Source organism: Rhineura floridana, chromosome 9 (assembly GCF_030035675.1).
Source record: "Rhineura floridana isolate rRhiFlo1 chromosome 9, rRhiFlo1.hap2, whole genome shotgun sequence".
NCBI lineage: Eukaryota > Metazoa > Chordata > Lepidosauria > Squamata > Rhineuridae > Rhineura > Rhineura floridana.
This window is the reverse complement of record NC_084488.1, coordinates 54421421-54447614: the sequence shown is the minus strand read 5'-3', so window position 1 is coordinate 54447614 and position 26194 is coordinate 54421421. Positions and strand designations below refer to the sequence as shown.

Below are 26194 nucleotides of genomic sequence, written 5' to 3'. Positions count from 1 at the left end.
TCCGGGTAGTTGAAGTCACCCATTACTACCACATTTCCTAGTTTGGATGCTTCCTCAATTTCATATCTCATCTCAAGGTCTCCCTGAGCATTTTGATAGATCGTTCCCAGTATTAAGTCCCTCCTGGGGCATGGTATCACCACCCACAACGATTCTGTGGAGGAGTCTGCCTCTTTTGGGGTTTCGAGCTTGCTGGATTCAATGCCTTCTTTCACGTATAGAGCGACTCCGCCACCAATACGTCCTGCCCTGTTCTTCCGATATAGTTTATATCCAGGGATAACCGTATCCCACTGGTTTTCTCCATTCCACCAGGTCTCTGTTATGCTCACTATATCAATGCTCTCCTCTAAGACCAAGCACTCCAGTTCTCCCATCTTGGTTCGCAGGCTCCTAGCATTAGTGTACAGGCACTTGTAAGCAGTGTCTCTCTTCAAGTGTCTTTGGCACTTGTGGTTTGGCCTGTGGTAATTTTGCTCTTCTGAATTTATATCCTGTGCCCCTGCTCTCACAATGCCTACTTCTAGGCCTACCCCTTTTAAAATTTCATCATTTCTTTGGTTTTTATCCCAGGGGGGAGGTTTATTCCGAACCGGACCTTCCTCAGCTCCTGTCGGGTTTCCCCCCTCTGTCAGTTTAAAAGCTGCTCTGCCACCTTTTTAATTTTAAGTGCCAGCAGTCTGGTTCCATTCTGGTTCAAGTGGAGCCTGTCCCTTTTGTACAGGCCCGGCTTGTCCCAAAATGTTCCTCAGTGCCTAACAAATCCAAACCCTTCCACCCGACACCATTGTCTCATCCACGCATTGAGACTGCAAAGCTGGGCCTGTCTGGCTGGTCCTGTGCGTGGAACCGGTAGCATTTCAGAGAAAGCCAACTTGGAGGTCCTGGCTTTCAGCATCCTACCTAGCAACCTAAATTTTGCTTCCAGGACCTCACGGCTGCACTTTGATGTTTTTAACTAAATGGCAATATACAAATATTTTTATAGATGTAAACACATTTCTAATACTATCCATTTTTAGAGGCCAGTACCTAACTAATTAATTTGTCTAACATAAAGAAGCCCCAAACTCTTCACACTTTTTGGTTTACTGTTTTTGAGGTACTCGGCAAACAGAGATACTCCCATTGTTAAAACTGCTAAAATAGTTAAACTTAAGGGTTCAGTGTTGGCAGTTGCAATATTGATTATTAACCAACAGTTCCCATCATTTGAGAACACTACTGCATAAGAGTTTCAGCCTTTTTCATTTTTGGCCAAGGGGTTAAAAGTGAGAACCAATTTAACTTTGAATCTGGACTTTCTCATCATTAATCTGTGCAATAGGATATGCAAATGACCTTTTGGTCAAGTCTCTGAAATGACAATAATAACTTGGTCCAGGTACTATAGCTAAAATGTCAGCAACATGCTGTGGGCTTGTTCGCTTCCTATTCCCTTTGTGCATTTGGATATCCATGAACTAGGAAGTGGAGGAGAGCACTGTAGATTGCAACAGCTGAATTGGGCAAATCATAATTACTGCTAACCACGTAGCTTGCTGCCAACCCAGAAGCTAATTTCAGGCTGTTGGTGGCAATCTGATTTTGATGTTGTGGCCAACAATTATTACTGCAAACCAGAAAGTAGAGGAGGGAATTGGTATGCTTTAGGTAAAGATGGATCATGTGAGCCCACAGTACTTTCCTGACCTCTGAATTGAGCTGATATGTTGAAATAGACTGTTTTGTAACTAGTTGAGTGTTTAAACATCTTGATTAATCAATTAGTCTTGTAATTTTGGTTGCTTCTTGTTCTGATTCTGTTTGAAAATCTAAAGTGAGTACAAAAAGACCCCTCAAGGAGAAAACAGCAAGAGGTACTTCTGCTTTGGAACTGCATGAGAGACTGAGCAATCTTTTACTTGCAGAAACATTGATTCTGAACTCTGGAATACTTTGCAAAGGACTACCCTGTTAAAATTTCCTGTTATTATTGGCTGATAATCCCAGTGGTCTACCACCCCAGAACTGGCATGTTGTCAGGGAAGTGTTCAGCTTTGAACACAATAATTTGTAGTGTTAAATACCACATTCCTTCCTAGTTCTTTGGGCCTGTGCCTTTTTGGCAAGAAACACATGTTGCGGCATGATAGCAAAGTGGAAAAATAAGATGCAGTATGAGCCACTAAGAGTTGACAGGTGTGTTGTTGATGCGGAGGGTTGTGATTGCTGAGAATGCATGTGTGTAAAACTCCTTTTTTTAAATTGTTCTTTCTACCTTGAAGGACTTCAGCTTGCTCTTTTGCTTCTTGTTTTGAGCATGCAGAAGAGCCATTGGGCTCAGCAGAGCATGAGCAAGTAGCACTTCTGCCGTAGCTGAAGCAAGTTGGGAAAAGACATATTCTCACCTCCTCCCATGTACTTGGAGTCTGGCAATCATATCTGAGCCAAGGATGTTGTATGCCCTGAGAAGCTTTGCCTGTCCAAGATGCAAACTGTTCTCTGTGTTGTTTATTTTTTTAATGACCCTGGAACAGTGATTTTCTTGTAACACACAAACATAACACAGGCTCTTAACAAATCTGTTCCTGCATTTTGCTGATGTACTGAATACAGCTGGAAGACGGCTTAGGCAGAGTTAATGAAATTTCCATCTCAGTGTTTAAAAGTTAATTTCCTTTGTATTCTTCCCTTTCAAGGAGCTCAGGACGGGAAGCATACTTGATTTTCCCCCTCTTCCCCCTTCTCTCAGATTCAATCCTTGCCACAATCCTGTGAGACACGTTCAGCCAAGTATGTGTGACTCCGGCAGTGTCCGCAGTGAACTTCATGGCTGAGTGGGGATTTGAACTTGGATATCTCCAGTTCTAATCTTTATACTCTTTATGACAGCACAGCTCTGACTTCATGTTGGAAGTCAATGCAGTGACTTTTTTCTTTTAAAAAAATCTGCTTAGGTTAAAGTGGATTTATGACTTGTTTCGGTATTTGATTACATTGTATAAACTTCTACTTTCTCTGAGAAGCTCCACTCAGACTTGTGCCACAATCTGGACATGCACTGAAACATTTCCAGTTGTTCAGTCCAAAACAAAATGCTTGAACAAATCAACAGATTCGGTACTTGGGCCAAATGATTATCACCCAAGGGTATTATTTATTTTCTTTATTTTTAAATTTATATCCCACCCTTCCTCCCAGAAGGAGCCCAGGGCGACAAAACACTAAAAACACTCTAAAACGTCTTAAAAACAGACTTTAAAACATATTAAAACAAAACATCTTTAAAAACATCTTTAAAAAAATGTGTGCAGAGACATACTTGCTGCTCTGCCATTTCCAGTGTATATCCATCTCTCTTTTTTGAAAAAGGGGGCACATGACGCTAGTCAAACCCCACCCCTTTTTACTGTAAAACCTGGTGGGATCAGCTTGAGTGTTTTTTAACATTTGCTTCAAAGAGATTTCACAACTGATTGGCAGATCAGCCTGTTCTTCTTCCAGGTGTGGCCAATGGAAACGCTTTGCTGTAGGCGACCAGTGTGTTCACAGCCCCAGAGGCCATTTCAAGGACATTCTTGTGTGGAATTGCAGATTATCCTAGCTTTTGTGTACTTTTTCCTCCTGTGGCCTGTTGGGCTACTGTGACTTATGTGTTTCTCACAGAAAGAGATCCAAGAGAGGAAAAGCAAAACCTGAAGCAAAAGGGTTAAACAGTGTAAAAGCTGTTGCCAGGCTGCCCAAGGCCAGCAGCTGGTTGACAAGGGCAACCATCTAGATAAAGAGCTGAGCGCACGGCCAGTTCTGGTGTGGGGGATTTTGTATGGAGAGAGAACTGTGTTTCAATGAATCTTAATGTCAGTAAAGACTCTTAAGGAATACTTTGCCTGGTCTGGATCATTTCTAACCGATCTGCATTGGTACCACTCTATGGACCACACTCACACTCTACACACACGCCATCAGAGGGTTATGGGCCCAGAATACGGTCCATAAAGAGGTTCTGGTGCTGGTCCGATCCGTAGCTGAAGAGAAAAGAAGCAGCAAGAGAAAAGCAAAGTAAGAGAAGAGTGAGTGCAACATGGCAATAAACCTGTCAAGCGGGATGCCGCTGGAACGATTAAGTGCGGTTAATTATGCCAGCTGGAAGTGGCGAATGAAGGCAGTTCTAGTCAAAGAGGATTTATTCGATGTTGTGGAAAGTGCCCCACCGGCAGCTCCGGCAGCAGCGTGGACGAAAAGAGATGAGAAAGCGAAAGCGTTCATAACATTAGGGCTGTCTGATTCACAACTGCTACACGTAAGAAATGAGCCGACTGCACATCACATGTGGGAAACGTTGAAGGCAGCTCATGTGCAGCAAACAGCAGGGAGCCGGCTGTGTTTAGCGAGGAAATTATATCAAATGCGTTTCACAGAAGAAGGAACTATGAGTGAGCATCTTGCTGAATTTCGTCGTTTGTTTGCCGAATTACAGGACCGAGGGGTGGATCATAGCGACCTCCAAAAGGTTTATATCATTTTATCTTCATTTGATGAGAAATGGGATAATATTGTAACAGCTATGGAAACTTTACCTGATGGAACATTAACCATGGACTTTGTTGAACAAAAGTTGCAACAGGAATGGAATAGAAGACAGGAAAGTAAAAGGACTGAGTCTAAAGACACTGTAACATCAAAACAGAATTATTCAAAAGACAGATTTGGACTAAAAATGTGCTATTTTTGTGGATCTCGAGGTCATATCCAGAGAAACTGTATAGTCAAAAGAAGAAACAGGGACTATGGGTGGAAGAATCCAAGCGTAAACTTTGTAACTAAGGAGAAGAGTAAAACAATTAACTCTAAATGGCTCTTGGACAGTGGAGCGTCAAATTGCCTGATTACCGAAGAGAGTCTGTTTCACACATCAAAGCCAGTTCAAGAATCTATTTGTTTAGCTGATGGATCGACGCGTGATGTAATTGCCCGGGGAACATTAAGGTTGAGTACACTTAATACTATTCTTACAGACGTTCTCTTAGTGCCGAAATTACAATATAACGTGCTTTCAGTGAAGAAATTAACTGACATAGGTTATAAAGTGCTGTTTGACAAAGGTAAATGTATAGTGCAGAAAGAAAATGAAATATGCATGCAAGGGGTTTTACAGGATTCAATGTTTATGATACAAAGTGAGCACACTGATCCGACGTGTGCTTGGTTAAGAGTAAATAAGCAGGTACATGAAAACTGCATCCATGAATGGCATAGAAAACTAGGTCATGCCAATTTTGAAAAGATTAAAAACACTCCAATGCATAGTAGAGACTTAACACTAAAAGGTTGTGATCATATATCTGATTGTGATGCATGCTACAAAGCCAAAATGACAGTGGCACCCATAAATAAGAAAGCAGTAAGCACAACCACTGAACCATATCAGCTTATTCATATTGATTTGTCAGGACCTATGCAATGTTCTAAAGGAGGAGCTAAATTCTTCATGGTATTGGTGGATGATTTCACTAGATTTAGTCACGTGTACTTGTTAAACAGAAAAAGTGAAGCAGAGGACAAATTGCGTATGTTCATACAGAGAATAGAGATTCAACATGGGGTCACTATTAGAAATATTAGATCTGACCAGGGAGGCGAATTCACAAGCCATGCATTAAAAGAGTATCTTGAAAAGAAGGGAATAGCCCAGAATTTCACAGCCCCCTTCTCTCCGTTTTCTAACGGGACAGCAGAGAGAAAAAACAGGTCTTTGCAAGAATCCATGAGAGCCATGTTGGAAGATGCTGAATTAAGCAACACATATTGGGGTGAATGTATACTTTATGCTGTGTACATACAGAATCGCCTAGTGCATAGAATGATAGGGATGTCTCCTTACGAAAAGCTGACAGGGAGAAAACCCAGAATAACACACATTGAACGTTTTGGTGCAAAATGTTGGGTTCATGTCCCTAAACAGAAAAGACATGGGAAAATAGCTCCAAGAGCTCAGGAAGGCCGTGTATTAGGGTATCAAAATGCATACTATAGAGTCTGGGTTCCTGAGTTGCAACAAGTAGTGCTCAGTTGCAGTATCAAAGTAGTAGATCAAACATGGAAACATAGTCAAACTGTTGATCTGGAAGACGCACACAAACACATCACAGTAGATGCACCGCAAATGCCTTTAAGAGATGCTTTAACAGATTTAATTTGGGGTGGCAAGCGTAACATTAAGAGAATTAGATGTGAGGACAAGTTAATACAGGATACAGAAGTGCCAGGAACAAGTGCAGGAACAATAAAAGACGAGAGTGAAAACAAAGAGACTGAATCTGAAAGGTTGCGACGCTCTGAAAGAGTAAATAAGGGACAACCGCCATAAAGGTTTACATTTGGTGTAATGCAATACAATGGCAATGAGATAAAGGATTGTGCCACAGAATGGGAAAAAGAAGGGCCTATAGATACTGAAACAATGAATTTAATGTGGAAAAGTTGTGTTGAAGAATGTAATGTAAATGAGTCTGAGAAAACTGTTACAAAATAAAACCAACAGAAAATATATATGTAAAGAAAACATGAAAAAGGAACTGTATAAAACAACTGAAAAACAAATTGTAAAATTGCAAACTGAAATGTATATTGTACTGTAATTGTAATGTAACATAAAAAGGGATTTCTGTGAGTAACAGGTGGGGGCTGTTGGGCTACTGTGACTTATGTGTTTCTCACAGAAAGAGATCCAAGAGAGGAAAAGCAAAACCTGAAGCAAAAGGGTTAAACAGTGTAAAAGCTGTTGCCAGGCTGCCCAAGGACATTCTTGTGTGGAATTGCAGATCATCCTAGCTTTTGTGTACTTTTTCCTCCTGTGGCCTGCCCTATATCCATCCTGATCTATAAAATAGATTACTCTCCCTAAGGTTCTTAGAGTGTGTTTGATTAAAAAGGTCTGGGGTGGAGGTGGGAAGACAAACCAGAATAATTAATTTAAATCTCAGTTATGAAAGTCTTTCTATTTTGTGTTGGATATGGTTGTAAAAACCTCTATCACCATAGTCAAGTTCAGAGCACCTAGGTCTTGCCAGATGTTGGCTGCATTGTTACTGCTAATGGCAGCTGGTATCTCCATCAGTCTTCTTCAACCATGGGTCCTCAGATGTTCGTCTAGAACTCCCATCATTCCTGACTATTGGCTAAGCTGTCTGGGGATGATGGGAGTTGGAGTCCCAGCAACATCTAAGAATCCAAGACTGAAGAATGGTGCTCTGTATGATGCAGTGAAAGAAACATTGCCTTCAGGATTACGTGCCCTACACAACAGAAGTAAAGCTCTTGATTGCAGATAGTCTCCATATAGACAGTGATTTACCTGTAAATGTAATTTTTTTCTAGATCCTCTTTAATCCTACAAAGAAGTCTTTACACCCAAACAGTATAGCTACTGTTTTTGAACAGGAGCTTCTGTTGCTATGATGCTGTCCTTGTTACTATGGTTTTTATTCTTGAATGTGTTACTAAAATACCAGTCAAGCAGATGAGGTGTTTTGAGTCTCCTTTCCTGACTTCTGGCCATCTGTTTTACCTATTACATGAAGTCACTGAGACTTCAAGTAAGACATTACACCTTTAGCAGTGGGATAAATCTTTAATAATGATGCTATGCTTGTATGATCTATGATGGAAAGATGCTTCCGCTGCTCTGTTTTAGATAGCAGTTCCTTCTCCCACTCTCAAAAAGCAAATAAATGTTACAGTGAATTGTGTCTTGATTTTTGTTTTCTCCTTTTTTAAATAGTGGTTCTACATTTTAAAGCCATTTTAATTTGAAACCCAGGAATACTCAGGTTATTTTGAAGATCTGTGACTCCCAATTGTTAACCTTCTAATTCTCAATAGTTTAACAACAAAATGATTTTTCCACCTAAATTAGGTTGCTGAAATGAAGAAAGCTAACCAGTATTGGGCTTTTGCGTGACTAGACTGTGAGCTCAGTTTGGTTCCAACAGCGGAAACACAGTCCAAGGCTCAGCAGGTGCTTGGAGACCCCCCTGTTCTTTCGTTCTTGTATATCTCTTGCACTTGGTGCTAGCTGGTAGATTGGCATTGTAGTAAAAAAAAAAAGTCTGACTGAAGTCTGCCCACCTCTACTTTAGTCGATTAGTCTCTGCTGTTGTCATGTGTCTGAATAAATCTCATAGCAAGACTAAACCTTTTATTCTGCTTCCAAAGCTGCCCGTGTAGATGGATGCCTTTCTGCATTTCTCTTTCCACCTTGAAGTTGAGCTACCTTGGTCTCCTGGACCAAAAAGACTCTCCTTGCTTCACGTGTCTGTGCCAGAGGTCTAGATCGTTAGATGTTCTTGGCCATCATCATCATGGTTTGTTTGTATGCTGCCTTTCCATACTAATCTATGCTCAAGACAGCTCACAACATGAAAAAGGTTACATAATTCACTGTTACAAAACAAAATTAAAAAAAGTCAAACAATGAGTTAAAACATCTTAAGGAACTTACAATAAATTGAAACACCATTATAATTCCTAATAAGGTCCAAAAATGAAATACAAAAACATAATCCCAATAATAGCAAAGATAACTTACCAGCAGAATTAAGTTTTGACCCAAAGAGAAGCCCCTAAACAACACCCCTACAGTCAAGGTGGTCTTTGACAGCTTCAGATAGTGGCAGCTTCTATAGCTGTTATCAGTCAGGGCCATGATTTCTGTGAGCTAGGATAGGAAGGTGCATCAGTGCTTGTTAAAACAGATACAGCTCTACATGAATTATATTTGCCTCAGTGTTTAAAAATAATTGAAGTATTAAAGTGAACATGGCATCTCAAAGACTAGTGATTGGCCTAGGGTGTGGAGCAATCTCAGTGAGCTTCTTCCTGTGGCTCCTCTAGTATGTGAACGCGTACATCTAGCAGCAGCTTGGATAAAGGGCTGGAAGCTGGGTAAAGGTCTCTTTTATACATCTCTGTCCTGCCCAGAGTGAGACTCACGAGATGGAGATGAGGATGGAATTAATTCCTGTTTTATTAAAGTAACATCGAAGGCAATACGTTTCATAGGCACACTATGCTAACTCACTACAATCCCTAACTAGGCTACCTAAGTACACTTTGCAGCGTGTGAAGAAAGTTGACTCAGCACCTAGGTCAGGGTGGCACAGTCTTAAGTAGGAAAAGTCTTTGCCCGTAATCTCTGACTCCTTCGAAAACCCTCCCTCTGACCGAAGGACTTCTCCTGGCGTTGCAAGAGGTTGCAGATCCAATCCCTGGCTACTGCCAGTCACTGTTGACCAAGGATAGGGAACCTGCAGCTCTTCAGATGCTGCTAGGTTACAACTCCCATTATCCCTGCCCATCACTAATGGGGGTTGAAGTCCTCAAATATCTAGAGGGCTGCAGGTTCCCCATCCCTGCTGTAGATCATGTGGGAGGGCTTCTTTCTCGCACTCCTTCCTCACTGGCTTTACTTTGCAGACACTGCCTCTCTTCACCTATGATGCTGAATAGGTCCTCTGTCATTTCAGAATCATTTCAAAATAATTCTCTTCACTGTACTTCTTTCCCAACAAAAGGAGATACACCAAACAGTTAACAAAATTTCCTAGGCGACGGAACTAAATTCTAAACAGGTAGCTGATCATAACATTGACACTTCAGATTCCTTATTTTTTACTTCTTCCCGGGGTACCTGAAGAACTTATGTGTGGTCAGGGGCAGGGCAGTGGAGAGGGATAATAAATGCTATGAAAGCAGCAAATAATATAAGAATACTGTGGAGTGTTCTTGTGGAGATCAGCCAAGCTTCATTGCTTTCTGTTTTTTACTTGATGGCTTGAAAACCTTGTTTCCTCCCAAGTAGCTATTAATACATGATTAACTGCTAGAATAGTTAGGTCAGCTATTTTTAAATTTAGTTTTATATTGTTGTATTACTGATGTTTTAGCCCTATCATTTAGTGGTGTTAAGTTTTTATTTTATATATATATATATAAACAAGAAATGGAGTCCAAAGACAATAAGGCGATATTTACTGCGCTGCCAAGGAAGTCTTGCTTTTCTGTTTAACACAACCAAAGCAGGTTACAAATATTTGTAACCTGCTTTGGTTGTGTTAAACAGAAAAGCAAGACTTCCTTGGCAGCGCAGTAAATATCGCCTTATTGTCTTTGGACTCCATTTCTTGTTCTGCAAAGGCCTCATGAGTGGTATTCAGTGCTGGTCCTACTCGGAATAGACCCATTGAAGTTAGTAAGCATGACTACCTTAGGTTCATGAATGTCTATGGATCTGCTCTGAGTAGGATTTAGTTGAGTACAACCCCTGGTCTTTGATTGCCATCACTGAATCCTGTTTACACTATGTCAGTGTTCTTCAGCCTTGAGTCTACAGATACTGTTGAGCTACAGTTCCTATCATCCCCAGCCAGTTTAGCTAATGGTTTTGGGATGATGAGCAGTTGTAGTTCCAATGGCATTTAGGAACTCAAGGTTGAAGAACACTGACTTACGTCATATTTTCCTAATAGCGATTCTATCGTCAGTTATACTTTCTCAAGTTGGGGGGCAATATCTTATTTTAATCATGCTTATGATTGCCCAGACTAATCAAAATTGGTTTTGTAAATGGGATTTTCATATTGTAGAATGTGTTAAACCGTTTCATATATATGTGAATTATGTGTTCCAGCAAGTAGCCACTGCAGTTGGAGTGAGAACTACCACTGGTATATAGATTCAATACCTCTTTCTTTGCTGTTTGTGTTGCACAGGGGTGTATGTCCGCGCGTTCAAAGATATATATTTCTCTCTCCAAACAGAACAGCACTTTACTGAGGTTGTACTTTGTGAGGAATTTCTGAACCTTGATGTGGAACAGGTATGCAGCTTAATATCCAGTGACAAGCTAACTATAGCGTCAGAGGAAAAGGTAAGATCACTTCCTCCTAATTTGAAAGCTGTTTTAAGGAATCTTGGGGCCTAATTGGGTATGATGGAGTCTTCATTCCGGTGTCCATCCATTTACTGTTATGGTCTAACTGTCTTAACAGTAAAAAGATCACACAGGAGAATGGTACAGAACCTTTCCCACCTTTTTCAAAGGTAGCCTTACGTATAGTGTGTTATGGTAATCCAATCTTGAGGTTACCAAAGTACAGATAAATATGTTGGAGGATAAATGTATCCTACATGAAAAAAACAACAACATTACATAGAGATAGCATAGATACTTGATTACAGATAGGCATGCAAGGCAAGATCATATGATGCTGAATGTGGGCTGAGATGTAGGTTAAATAGACCATGTGCTGAGTTTGGGCATATGGAGAAGCTGTTCTGATTGTTTTGTTTGCCACATGTCCACGTCCTGTGTGGGTTTCTTCCCTCAGTAAGGGCTGACACTTTACTGCAGCACCACCGTCCAACTCTGAGTCTTGGCAGTGGTGCAGTACTGTCAGCCCACACCTTGGCTGCTTTTAGAGCTGTGTGACTCTTATCCTTTAATTAAATCCTCAGTAGATCTTTTGGTACCCTAACTGCAAGTTGAACATAACATTCAGTAAGCATCTTCATAGACTGTAGATACAGTACATTTAGTATGGAAATTTTTATATATAGTCCTTCTAATAGCAAATGCAAGTGGTGAGCGCTGACAAGATTTGTAGCCCAGATGAAGCCACTGAAAAACAAGAAGGGGGCAGGCTAAACAGCTAAACAAGCCCAAATAGGTAAAAATAAAACACCAGAGAGGACTGAGGATGCTCTGTAGCCACAGCAGTATTCTGATAAGGAGATGAGAATACAGTACCATGTTTTGTTTCAAGTTCCACTAGTGTACAGTAGGGTCCCACTTATACGGCAGGTTAGCTTCCAGACCCCTGCCAAAAAATGAAAACCACTGAAAAGCAGATCAGCTGTAGTGCGGGCGTCTGGAACCTAACCCTCTGATCACGCCGGAGGAGGAGATGATCAGTTGTAGTACACTACAGCTGATCTTCCCCTCCTCCGGCGAAATCAGTGTAGCGCGGGGAGCTCCAGACCCCCCTCCAGCTGATTGCCCTGCTGATGCTGTATTAGCGGAATGCCGAAAAGCAGGGCGCCGAGAATAATACTGAGAATAATAATACTGAACTAGCTGCCCAGTTTTTTTGGTAATTCCACTGCATAGAATGGTATTGACAATAGAGGCCTTTTGGCAATTAAATGGGAATGCTGATCAGCAATCAATGATAGAGGCCTTTTGGCAATTAAATTTAGAGGTGCATCTACTTGGTTTTCTGCAAAGCAGTAGCAAGCGCACATGGAGCGAGCACTGGTCTCTTGCACTTAAGGACAATTTGGTTGTGTTAATACAGTCAAAAATTATATTAAAACTATATTGAAAAATATTTGAGGAAAGTCAAAAACGTATATGTAAGAAATATTAATTTATAAATGAATTCTCTCTGCAAAACCCATGAATGGTATGAAAATAAAATCCAGCACTATAAAATTGTTCTCTTTGTAGCTTTGAGATTTCAACATTGACTCTGCTTCTGACTAACTTTATTAACACATTAAACAGGTTGTATTGTATTCATCTGCTAATAGGAAAATGCTTAATAAATTGTAAATGTCTGCATATTTCCAAAAGCTCAGTGTATATATACTCTTTGAAGATACTGGTGTAATAACTCATAATTTACTAAACGAAAGCTAGCACTCCTTGTTAGAAGAAAGGGAGGGCCATCTTTAATATTTTCTTTTCCATTTCTTCATAAGATGACACACCTGATTCGAAAAAGAGTGTGTCCTTCACTCACAACTCCCTTTATTAAAAATTATTCTCCCACCCTTTATCTGTACTATACTAATTCAACTTGGCTAAATTCTTTTTTAAATTTTTTATGCAGTTTGGTCACTTAGCTAGATCTCAAGGCTTGTGTGCTTAGTAAATAGAATTGTATCTAACTACATTCTATTCAGAGTAGATCCGTTAAAATTAATGGGCCACAGTTGGTCATGTCCATTACTTTCAGTATGCCTACACTGAGTATAACTAACATTGGATACAAACCTTCGAAATGATGACATTATGTAGTTTACGTTAAATAAGTTTGTTTAAATCAAGTATCTAAATCATGCCTTTCAAAGTATGCCCCCTTCATCTTCAGTGTTCACTGCTGGAGGGGAAGGTTAAACTGCAACAGGTATAATTATTTACATAAGCTTCTGCCTATTTTGTGAGTGTGGACACTTCACATTGCTTCTTAATGAAGCAACATGCAAACAACTTAAGTTCCACCCACATTTCTTTGTCTTGCACTCCCGGCAAGAAAAGCTTCCTAGATGCTGTGATGTTTTCCTCATTCTGGTGCAGCAGCTGTCCCTTGAGCAACTGGACAGGCTCCTTCTGATGGCTTATGAGAAGCTGGAGCTGATGGGGGAAGAGATGACAACCCATTTGCACAAAGGAGAGCAGCCACTGCCACAATGAGCAAGATGCTTGTGGATGGGGGGGAAGCAGCTTGGGGATGGTATCCTTTCTTACTTGTTTCCAGTGTAAGCAGGCTGTTATCACCTTTAAAAGGCTATGTACTGCTGAGGCTGCCAGAGTGTGGGCACAGTTAGCTGTGGCCCCTTTTTAGGGGGCAGGGCGGTTCTGTCTGCCTCTATAGCCACCTCCTGTTGTACTGAGCCCTGGTGGAAGTGTCTCTCCAGTCTCAATTTCAGAACTTTCAGAGCAGGACTTGTTATGAGGGTAATGTGTGGATCTGGCATCTCCCGCAACATGTGCAAAACTCATAGTGTGCCTTCTGTTATGGTAGGTATTTGAAGCAGTGATAGCTTGGGTTAACCATGACAAAGATGTGAGACAAGAGCTCATGGCACGTCTGATGGAACATGTCCGCCTACCATTGCTCTCGCGAGAATATTTGGTTCAGGTAAAAAGTAATCATTTCCTGCACGTTCTTTCTCCTCTAATTCTGTGTTTATAATTGAGTCTTTTTTTTTTCTTGTTCGTGCTGTGCTTTTTGGGGAGCATGAAACTTTAAAAAACATTTAGAAAGGTAGTGCTCTATTCATTTGGAGGAATAACTTCATCAACCTAACTAGCCAAAAAATTCCTAATCTGAAGCAACTTGCAAATTTCTTTTGCTAAGAATCTGACACTCCAACTATTTTATTTATTTATAATTTGATTTATATCTCATCCTTCCTCCTAGTAGGAGCCCAGGGCGGCAAACAAAAGCACTAAAAACACCTTAAAACATCATAAAAACAGACATTAAAATATATTAAAAAACAACATCTTTAAACTATACTAGAAGAATTGTGTACTGGTATGTATTTTCCTTTATACTCTATTGAAGAAATTAGGCCCCCATCTGTACTGTATATCTAAAGCAATGTTACACCACTTTAAACAGTCATGGCTTCTCCCAAAGAGTAGCCGGCATATACTGGGGGGTAAAGAAAGGCTGGGGAAGGAACTGACAATTCCACCCCATATATACGGTCTGCCTAGTAAACGTCGCAAGACGTCACCCTAACAGTCGGAAACGACTCGCACTATAAGTGCGGGGACACCTTTACCTTTTTAAGGGGCATAGGGGTCTTCTAACAACTCTCAGCACCCTTATGCTACAGTTCCCAGGATTCTTTGGGAGAAGCCATGATTGTTTAAAGTGGTATAACACTACTTTAAAAATATAGTGCAGATGGGGCATTAGTATTTGCTGTTGCTGTCTCCAGTGGCGTGCAAATTCATATAGTTTAGGTGTGTTCTAGAAACATAGGAAGCTGCCTTATATGAAGTCAGACCTTTGATCCATCTAACACACTGACTGGCAGCAGTCTCCAGAGTTTGAGCAGGGGCAGTCTTGAGCCCTACCTAGTGATGGCAGGGATTGAGCCTGGGACCTTCTCCATGCAAAGCAGATGCTCTACCACTAAGCTATGGCCCTTCCCCATTTTTAAAAAAAATGTCTTAAGAAATTAGCTGCATTCATTCTTCTAGTTTTTTCCCATGGGTCTGTTCGTGTTCATTTCTTTGAATAAGTTACCTTGATATTGTACAAAAATACTGAAATGTCTTTACATGGCAAAATCTGTACTTGCTTCTAGGACAGAATCCCAAAGGGCACTTAACAAACAAAAGTAGGTGAAGTTAATCTCTTCATACTGCTTTTTGTTCTTTCTTTTTTTTTGGCCAGGGTATGCCTTCTGTGCTATTCTTGCATTCTGTTTTCTAGCTTGTCAGCATCCACCTTCTTGAGCTAGTTTGCCTTCATTTGATTCTAAATGTTTGGGAAACATTGTTTACATTTCTTCTTGAACAATTCCAAAGGGCTTGTATTTTTTCCAACAGGCCTGGCATAAGAATAGTATTGGTATGGACACGGCGTATGCCAACATTCTAGATTAGTCATTGTGCACTTTTTGTCTAGCAAGACTTTTGTCAATATGTCAATATGTCTAATGTGCAGAGAGTTGAAGAGGAGCCACTTGTTAAAAACAGCAGTGCATGTAAGGATTACCTCATTGAAGCAATGAAGTACCATTTGTTGCCACTTGAGCAAAGGGCTCTGATGAAGACCACACGAACAAGGCTGAGAACGCCTGCCTGTCTTCCAAAAGTAAGGCCTGTCGATATTGACTTGCCTGCTTCCCTTTTTGTATTGCATTGCATCCCGTGGGGAAAACATTCAACAGAGATGTAGCAGATGAATTTAATCGTGGTGGTCTTATTAAAAAATTCTATCACTTCAGAATAATTTAAGATGGCAAAATGGTACCTTGAATTTTTAAACTGGGGGAAGAGGTGACTGGATCCAGTAAGTTAATGTAGATACAGAGTCTGGAATGTTCTGCTTTCAGATTCATCCATAGGATTCTACCTGTTCAAGAAAATTTGGAGGCCATTATCTAACTGGCAAGACGGCTATGGTAGTTCATCAGAGAGACTCTTACTTTGCCTGTCAAAACCATCTACCTTTTAGTGAGTAGTGTGGAGGTATTGGGTTCCACATGTGCCCCACACATGGATGCTGGACTAGATGGGCCACTGTCCTGATCCAACAGGCCCTTCTTATGTTCTCATGATGGTCAAAGTGACAGTTTAAAAGAAAAATCTTCAAGAGTAATGTTAGGGATTATAGCAAGACCCTTCCCCCCCGCCAATACCTGGTGGTAGCAAACTGAGATGATAGAAGTTGGAGGACATCATCTCCTTCTTGATTCCTGGGTACTCTAGTGGTAGAGCTCTTTCTCTTGGAAATCTCCTTGGGAGAAGCGATCTCAAAAGAACAGGGGAAAGCAAGGAGCTAAAGATGTTACCCTGAGATGTGGAATGGCAGATATCCTGTGACTTGTCATGTGGGCTGTTTATGTAAGAAACAATATCTTTTCAGTTGTTGTTTGCATTCATGTGAATAAGCAGCTAGGTCATTTACTGGGTGTTGCTTCCTTTGAAGCTGATGGTGGTGGTTGGAGGACAAGCACCAAAAGCTATCCGCAGTGTGGAGTGTTACGATTTCAAAGAAGAACGTTGGCACCAAGTTGCTGAGCTGCCTTCCAGAAGATGCAGAGCAGGTAGCTGCCTAAATTGATAATGCTGCTTATATAGATATTTCAATTCATGCCAGCAACTTCCTTTTAAGAAGGATTTATTGAAATACATAATTTATGGATGAAGAGCATATAGCATTAGGCTTGCAAAATATGACTTAACAGAGATCAAAACCTTAAATATAGGTGCTGAGTTAGAACATTCTCTCTTTTAGGAGTGGTATACATGAATGGTCTTGTCTTTGCTGTTGGTGGTTTCAATGGCTCCTTGAGGGTTCGTACAGTGGATTCATATGATCCAGTGAAGGACCAATGGACAAGTGTTGCTAGTATGCAAGACAGGAGAAGTACTTTGGGAGCTGCTGTATTAAATGGACTTCTTTATGCTGTGGGAGGATTTGATGGAAGTACAGGTATATAACCTTTCATTAATATTGTATCGGCCATTTGTATAATCACTCTGAGGAAAACTGTCTTCTAAATCAGCCTTCACTAACTTTGTGCCCTCCAGATGTTTTGGACTACAGCTTGCATCAGCATGGCCCTGCTGGCTGGGGCTGATGGTAGTCACAGTTTAAAATATCTGGAGGTTGGTGACAGATGTTAGAGCAGCCTTTCCCAACCAGTGTGCCTCAAGGTGTTGTTGGACCACAACTCCCATCAGCCTTAGCCAGCATTGCCAATAGTCAGGAAAGATGGGAATTGTGGTCCAACAACATCTGGAGGCACACTGGTTGGGAAAGGCTCTTCTAGAGTGTGGAGCTCTTCAGCTATAATTCTGTCTAGCCTTTTTTCCTGAAGCTTATGCCTGAAACACATTAGAATATTCAGCTTAATAAAAAAAGCCCACAAAGCAGGCTGCCACTGGAATGCGATGGCTTGTTTAAAGTTCAAAATAGGAAGGCCCCAGCATTTGAATTGTCCTCATTGTTCTTTTTCTATGAGTTTCATCCCCAACCCTGCACTTTCAGCTACTTCATATTTCAGTATTCTGGTTTGGGGTGTGTGCATGCATGTATGTGTCAGTGCTCACAGTACTGTGACTGAGTGAAGACCAGCAGTCTTAAGCTAACTATTACCCCAGTAGCTAATGATAGAAAAGAGTTCATAAGTTCTTAATTCCTGTTAATAGTTAATGGGAAAAGTAGCCTGAATAATGTTGTCGTTCTTCCTAGCTTTCTGCATTGCTTTATTGCAGGTTTGTCATCAGTAGAAGCCTATAATATGAAGACTAATGAATGGTTTCATGTAACTCCAATGAACACAAGGAGAAGTAGTGTTGGTGTAGGTGTAGCTGGAGGTAAGGTCTCCTGCTAGGATTGAAGTGATTCTACTGTCTCTGTAACTTAATAGGTGTTCACATGCTTAACTCCTAAATATACCATATATTCATAGGAATATATTCCTTTGCAAAGCTGATCAGTGCTTTTAGTAATTTCACGAAGTCAGGGTATAACCCCATCCACAGAGGCAGTATTACACTCAGGAGTGCCCTCTGCTGTGTTCTGTGTGAATCTTTCCTAACCATCTTGTTTTTTATTTTTTGCCTTACCTTGTGCCAAGGAAAAAGTGAAAGTGTACTGTCTGCTTTGGTAACAAACAGCTACAGTGAATTTGTTTTGGCCAAAGGGGAAGCTAAAAAGTACCTTTTTAAAATGGCTACTCATGTTTCAAAAGAATTTCTAAAATGAGTATGACTGAAAGAGAAATGTAAAAGATATGGTCATTTTGAAATGTTTGAATGGTTTAAACCACCACCCTTCTAAAGTAGACAGCTTGGTTAAGGCCAACTTGCTTTCTTTCATCATCCTTCAGCGTGTGAGTCCATCAGAACTAACAAAAAGGACTTGGATGGTATCAAAGTCATAGAGTAGACCCACTGAAAGAAATGAAATTAAGTTAGTCATGACTAACTTAATTTCATTGGTTTCAGTGAGTCTGTTCTGAGTATGACTTAGGCTGCAATCCAGTTCATGTCTACTCAAAAGTAAGTTCCAGTGGGTTCAGTGAGACTTACTCCCAGGTAACTGTGTATTGGATTGCAGCCTTAGTCAGATACCGCCCTTTGTGTAGAATGCAGAAAGGGATCTCTAACTTGTTTACTTTCTCAGCCATCAGAATTTCAGGAATTTGTTCCATTTTAAAAAATATATAACTAGAATTATAACTTTCAGACATTGGTGTGTTTTGAGTTACAAAGAATTCCATGACTAGTTTCTCAAAGTGCAGATCACATTGATTGATACTTTTATATGAGTAGGATATTACGCTATACATCAGAATACAAAAACAAAATGAGACTTTCCTTAAAGATTTAAAATAACAGCCCCTTCTCAAATTATAGACAAGACAAGCTTCTCAACTGTTACTCTATGTTCCCCATTTTATCTATAGCTAGTTTTTCACTATTGAGGAACCTTTCAGGCGTCTAGTTTAATAAGAAAGGAAAAACTGTCACTACTGCAGCAGAAAGCATTTGTTGTAATTCCCACTGAAACAACTAATGGGCTGTAGCAATGCAAAAGGAAAAACAAGTTGCTAATGTAACATTCCAGGAACAAATACAAATATCAATCATTGACTGTAATCCAGATACAAGCAATTAATGCTATTATCTGTACATAAACTAAGGAACAATTAAGCAACACAATTATTGGATCATTCAGCAGTAAAAAAATCTCTTTGGCTAAATAATTTGATTTCCACCTTTCTAAACATCTACTTGACTTGGTTTTTGCTTCAGGTTCCTAAAAAGGGAGGGTATATCAACTTAATCTAGTAAAATTAAAACACTTGCTTAAGGAGAAGAGGTTTAAAAACAATATAGTATTGTGAAAGCTGATTAACGCAAAGCATCAAATGCAGCTATCTACTACAATGTTTTACAATGCTTCACTTACACAGAGCATAAATGCAATTGTGTTTCTGCCTTAACTAATTTCCATGAGGGTTAGAGGGTTGGACTACGACCTGGGAGACCAGGGTTCGAATCCCCACACAGCCATGAAGCTCACTGGGTGACCTTGGGCCAGTCACTGCCTCTCAGCCTCAGAAGGAGGCAATGGTCAACCCCCTCTGAATGCCGCTTACCATGAAAGCCCTATTCATAGGGTCGCCATAAGGCGGAATCGACTTGAAGGCAGTCCATTTCCATTTAGATAACAAAAGACATATTGTAATACTTTTAGTGCAGCCTTCCCCAGACTGGTGCCCTCCAGGTGTTGTTGTAATGATAAGAGTTTGGTCTCAGACACCTGGGGGGCACTCAGTTAAGGAAGGCTGATCTAGTATCTACCTGTGTGCATATAGACACAATTTGTTAATTATATTTCTAGGTATGCTGTATGCTGTTGGTGGCTATGATGGTGCATCACGTCAGTGCCTTAGTACAGTGGAATGCTATAACTATAGTGCAAATGAATGGACCTACGTTGCAGAGATGGGCACTAGACGTAGTGGAGCAGGTGAGCAAACTCACTTAAATGAGAACTATGTAAGTGTCAAATGGAACAATTCAGCAGACTAATGTGTTGCATTTTAGTTGCTGGGACTTTTTTTTTACTTGCAGTTGCAAGTACAGGTATATGTGAAACCTAATAGTTGGGATGAGAGTATATTACTGCCCTTTCAATTTATATATGCAATCAGAGTACACATGCCTCCCCCTTCCTCTCTGCATATAGAACGTAACTCCTGAATGAGGAACTAATTACATTTATTTGACTGTGATATCTCTCTGTTCCAGATTTCAACTTGAGGATTGAAGAGAATCATTTTGCAGTTCAAGTGTTATTCTATTCCCCATTCTAAAGGTGGGGGAGGGTGGGTGCACAATCTAAAGATCCATTGCTGCCCCATTTAGAGATTACAGAGAGAAGTATTATCTGACATTCTGAGGTGCAATCAGGCAGTGTGCTTAAGCTATGCATTAGGCAATATTCCCATGTAGCTAATATTTAAACTACTGCTTAAACTTCCCTGCCCTTTTTCAAAGAGGTTTGTAGTCCCTGAAAAAGCTGACTAGGATTTATGTTGGAAGTTTCTAGGAACACACTTGCAGGCTTCTCCAAAAATGCCAGTGGTTTTTAGAAAATACAATTTTTGGTTTAGCATAAGACTTACTAAAAAATGATTTTGTTTTCATTCCTCTGGGTTACACCCATGCAGCTCCTCGTACCTAGACTAATTTGCATATGTCAACAAGGGTTATACCAATGAATTTTGGAAATCACAGAAGTTTGAAACAGTGATGTCTGTTTTCCAGAACATTTTGAATTTAACATTTTTGGTTTACTTAGAAAAAAGCCCCACTGAATTCAGTGAAATTTACTCTCAGGTAAGTGTGCATAGGGTTGCAGTCGCAATCTTGGTAGGCTCTTCTCATTAATGAGGACAACTTCTTCAATGCTTGTAAAGCACCTTTTTCTAAATGCTAAGCAGATATGAAAAATTAACATAGAATGTGAACCTGCAGGCAGGGAACGACTAGTGGAGACTCGTGAGAGGGCCTTCTCAGTGGCTGCCCCTAGGCTTTTGAATTCCCTTCCTAGGGTGGTAAGACAAGCAAAGACCTTCTTATTCCAACAAGCCTTTGGAATTGAAGGCTGTTAAGGATAGGGCGTGAAGGGTGCTACGTTGCTAATGTCTGTTACATTATTTTTAAACTAGTTTGAACTCTTTTAGCTATATGCGTGTATGGTTTTAATATTGGAAATAGTTTAATTTTATTTTAATGTAGACTTTGTATGTTTTTAGTTATATGTATTTTTATCTGGAAGCTGCCATGAGTTCCAGTTTTGGAAAAATGGCAGGGTATAAATAAAGATAATAATAATAACTAATAGACACTATACAAATGGAAAAAGGAATGAGGTCTGAAAAAGAAAGTAATCATTGGAGCAACCGCAGTTTCTCTGGCAGATGGATAGGGCCAGATTACTCTCCTACTTGCCATGATGTTCTTTCTAGGAGGTAGGGAGTTCAGTCTCCCAGTGGCCCTTCATATTCTGGCTGGTGGCAGAGGCCAGAATGTGCCTCCCTTCAGCTCTGCAGTGTGTTTGCGGCGCACCTGACTTCTAATATGGCTTGCTTCCACTGCCTTTTTATCCTTGCATGTTATGTTTTCTTAGCTTGTACAGTGTGTTTCAGGACCCTGCAGTATTTGTATCCTCTGAACTGTACAAAGTTATGCAAGACCAAGAACCAGTGAAGCATAATGTTTGTAGGTACAATCCTATACACACTTGTCCGGGAGTAAGTTCCATTGACTCAGTGGGACTTGTTTCTGAGGAGATGTGTTTAGGATTGCTCTTTTAAAGGCACGCCTTTGGACCAGGAAATCCCTGGTTCAAAATTTGCCCCTCTGATGAACTCATTAGGACTTTCAGCAAGCCACGCACAGCCTCATCTCCATCTGCAATATGGGGATAACAGTAAGCTTTCGGAGGGGTTGTAAGAACTACTGAAAATGTGAAGACATTTTTTGAACATCCAAAGCATGATATATGTACTAAGTATATATTGGTGTCTGTGAATGTGTAATGAAATATTTGCATGACTTTTATTGCATCTGAAACTTTCTGATGTGATCCCCCCCCCTGAAGCTTTTTCGAACATGATGGTGCTTGAGAAGTGGGCATTCATTTTCTCACCTGAATGTTAACTAATTTGGCATTTTATTTCAGGTGTCGGTGTCTTAAACAACTTATTGTATGCAGTAGGGGGTCATGATGGTCCTTTGGTTAGAAAAAGTGTTGAAGTGTATGATCCCACTATCAATACATGGAAGCAGGTTGCAGATATGAACATGTGTAGGAGAAATGCAGGTAAATATTATACCCTTCAAGGAACTTTTAATATAGTATTGGGAATAGAGAGTACTCTTGCTTGGCCTTTGAATGCTCATGTGTCCCCCCTCCCCCGGCATGTATTTTTGTGTGTTGGGTCTTGTTTTGAGTACTGAGAAATCTAGCATTATCCAATATGTGTTATGACGCTCATGCAGCCACTTCCTCATAGAACTAAATAGCAGTGGGAAAAACTACTGCAATTTTGAATGTTGAGAATTCATTGGCCCCAAATGCTGCTTTGGGGGAAAACGTAAATGTCCATCACATCAAATAAATAACTACACTTAATTGGCCAATTAGAAAGACCTTAATACTAGTTTTTGACAGCTCCCCTAACAACAAGTGTTGCCTGGTGAGCTAAGAAATCAAGCAGTGACACTATTTTTCTTTTTTGTTTTAGGAGTTTGCGCTGTGAATGGGCTGTTGTATGTAGTTGGAGGAGATGATGGTTCCTGTAACTTGGCAACAGTAGAATATTATAACCCTACAACAGATAAGTGGACAGTTGTATCATCCTGTATGAGTACAGGAAGGAGCTATGCAGGTAACGAAAAATAAGTTCAAATGAAGGAGCCTGATCCCTTTTTCTGAAGGTTAAGAAAGGGGCAGATGACTTTATTATGCTCCCTTATTGAAAGTGTAATATCTGAATGGGTCTAGGAGCTTCTTGGGGGATGGTTGAGGTAAAAATGGAATTAAGCACAGATAGTGTCTGTATGCAGTGAAAAGCAAGCTCATATCTCTTTATTTATTAGAATATGAATATGCCACATCTTTTTAAGAGTCAAAGCTTTCTCAAGGTAGCTTACACATAAACAATAACATATAATACAATACAACCATAGGTCAAAATTAATAAACCAGAAATAAGACAGACATTCATAGGAAGAACATTCATGTGGATGTTCTTTAACATCTATAGAAAACCAGTGGGTGATGTCTTCCGGGGATTTGGAGTGAGGTGCAATCACTATGCTGATGTCACTCAGTTCTGTCTGTGTTCCACCTGAATTGGGAGAGGCAGTTCAGATGCTTGATGGTTGTCTGGAGAAGCTAATACACTGGATATGGACCAGTAAATTGAAATTGAATCCAGATAAAGCAGAGGTACTGTGTACTGCAGATTCTCCAGTCTGGGAAGTAGGGAGATGGTAAGTTCAGGATGTTGCATTCCCTTGGAAGGAGCAGGTGCATAGCTTGAGGGTAACCCTTGATCCATCACTGTCATTTGAGATTCAGATGGGTTCTGTAGCTAGCAGGTGGGTGTGGTTTGAGGGAAAACTGCCCCACAGGACAAATGGGGAGGCCTGGTGAGCCAAATTTGGCCTGTAGGCCCAATATTCCCCACCACTGCACTAGAGTATTTCATCATATACTAGTGATGTAAATGCTGGGGTATAGTTAGTAAAAGGTTTAGTAAACATGTTGTTATTGTTGTGCTCTGTTTAAGGCTAGGGCTGCTCTTTTTTTTACAAATGTGGAACGTGCAATCATTAAAGATTCACTTAATGAGTCCAGCCCAAAATCTTTTGAGGAAAAGAGACCAATTGATATATAAGGTGACCAGTTCCCATAGTTTGCTTGAAGTAACATGGCGACTCCTCTCATTTTTTAAAAATGGGTATCTTTGCATTTGCAATGTATGCTAAAACCTTTGATTTATAGTTGTAGAATGGATTTAGGCTACTTGTTCTCTTTCAGCATCAGTTTCCCCACTGCAATATGGGATTAACTCACTTATACAGGGCGAACAAGTTAATGTATGCAAAGTGCTTTGAATACATAAGCTATTTAGTATAAGGCCACTATATAGGAATGTTCCACTAAATATTCAAATCTTGCTTTCTCTTTCTTTGTAGGTGTTACCGTTATTGATAAGCCATTGTGAGTTGGTTCAAAGAGTTTTCCCCACCTTGATTATGCACTAGAAGCAAGCTTTAACAAGTGGTGTTGAAGTGATTGAGCATCAAATCACTTCTTAACTTGTAGCGGATTGAGATATGGTGGAATCTGTAGCCTGCTACAATTAAGGATGAAAATGAAGATTATACTAGTTTGAAGCAATGTGTAGCATTATTTGACGTTAACCTGCATCTGACTGAGGTGTAGCTGGTTCTATTGACTACAGTTCATATTTGCTGGGCTTAAGGACCAATCATGTGTCTCATGGTTGAGTATGGAAGATAAAGTGTGTCCTGGTGTCTTTTTTCCAAAGAAAAAGAAAACTATTCATGAACTGCAGATTTTCTGGAGAAGTATTGAAACCCAGCTCAGTACAATCAGCTGGCATGAGAATTTGGATGCTTTTATAAATCATCTTTGGTTATATTACTATTGTGTGCAATTTAAGTGTGTGTAAGTAGATTTTCTTTATACTTGTTTGGAACTTTACGATACTATTTATAATCGGCATGGTACTTTGAAGTATGCCAGTACTACGTTGTAAAACAGAGGTGTATATTTTGATATTTACCAATGCTTTAACATTAATAAATTGCACAGAAAACATATGATGCAGTGCTCATGAAACAAGTGTAATGCCAAAATGTTTTTAACTTGTGTATTAGTGATCCTTATTTACAACGATCTCCTTTGTTACATCCTGATGTATCTATCTTAACTCTGTCGTAGGGTTTAATATTTGGCATGGGCATAATAATGGCAGGTTAATAATGAATGTATGGAGCTCTGTTTTACTTGCATGGCATTTAAAACTATTCCTGTGTAACTAGCTGCTACTAATTACTATGTACTTAAATGTATGTGAACATGTTTGTAAAAAAAAATATTCCTGGATGCTTTAAATAGGACCAAAATTATTGTCATTTTGACCTCTTTTATTTTAATAAAACTTTGCATATTTGTTTTTCCTAAAGTTTGAGGCTTCTCTTTTAATTGAGGTAAAAGTGAAATCTGTTTTCAGTTAGCTCAATTTCGTTAGCATCACAAGATCAAAACTATTTCTGTGAAGACAGGCTGATGTCCTGTTCTGAGCGGGATCCACAAGATGGAGACGCGGGTGCAATTAAATTGTAATGGATACATCAAAAGCAGTGCGGTTCATAGAAACCCCTAAGCTATCTCACTAGAATTCCCTAACTGCACTCTAGGCATGCTCTGCAACGTTGAAAGAAAGTTGACTCAGCAGCTCCCACCCGGAAGTGGCAGGCTTAAATTGGCAGGTTCTTGGAGCGTACTCTCTGGCTCCTGCGCAATTCTTGCCTTTGCCCTGTCCATTTCTCCCTGCGTCGAGAGCGTGGTGAAGGGGGGCGTGCTTCCAACACCTCGTCCAAAGGAACCTGCTCCTTAGCCAGAGATATGAGGTCAGGTGGCAGCGAAGTACTGGACTCATCCCACAAGCCACTGGGTAAAGGGGGAGTTAACGCCCGCTCTGGCTCATCATCCAGCTTGACATGTCTGGGGGTGGTGCGCTCTCCCCGGCTGGGACAGCGCCGTCCGTGGGAACTGGCCTGAAATCCTCCTTACTCCCTCGCCTAAGGTCTTGCGGAGTCTCAACAACTCCTGGGCCATCCTCGCCCTCTGACAGCTGAGAAGCCTGAAACTCATATCCCCCACCCTCCAGGCCCTCGCAAGAGGGTTGGGGCTCAACAGCTGAATGATTTAAGTATGTTTTGCCTGGAGGAAAAGATCCAAGAGTGACATGCTGACCATTCTCAAGTACTTTACTGTTTTCAGAGAGTAACTGCTCATTCTACTATTCTGATAAGATGCATACTCCTAGTTTTAAAGTATTAGGAGACTTACTTCAAATATTAGGAACTTCTAACTAAGGGTTCTAGAACAAGATACATGGG

The 26194-nt window shown here is 40.3% G+C and overlaps 1 protein-coding gene across 4 annotated transcripts in view; it reads left to right on the top strand.

Moving 5' to 3' along the window:
* The window catches only part of KLHL2 (kelch like family member 2), a 58663-nt gene extending 33458 nt beyond the window's left edge, over window positions 1-25205 (top strand). For 3 of the 4 annotated variants that reach the window (XM_061584253.1, XM_061584254.1, XM_061584256.1), the window contains 10 exons: window positions 10800-10909; window positions 13788-13904; window positions 15450-15599; window positions 16437-16554; window positions 16746-16943; window positions 17729-17830; window positions 19866-19994; window positions 22215-22355; window positions 22780-22923; window positions 24239-25205. In XM_061584253.1, coding sequence (XP_061440237.1) covers window positions 10800-10909; window positions 13788-13904; window positions 15450-15599; window positions 16437-16554; window positions 16746-16943; window positions 17729-17830; window positions 19866-19994; window positions 22215-22355; window positions 22780-22923; window positions 24239-24267 — 1238 coding nt within the window. In that variant the 3' untranslated portion in view covers window positions 24268-25205. The remainder of the gene's footprint in view (window positions 1-10799; window positions 10910-13787; window positions 13905-15449; window positions 15600-16436; window positions 16555-16745; window positions 16944-17728; window positions 17831-19865; window positions 19995-22214; window positions 22356-22779; window positions 22924-24238) is intronic. The other variant, XM_061584255.1, reaches the window with a different exon arrangement.
* Window positions 25206-26194: the final 989 nt, after the last annotated feature.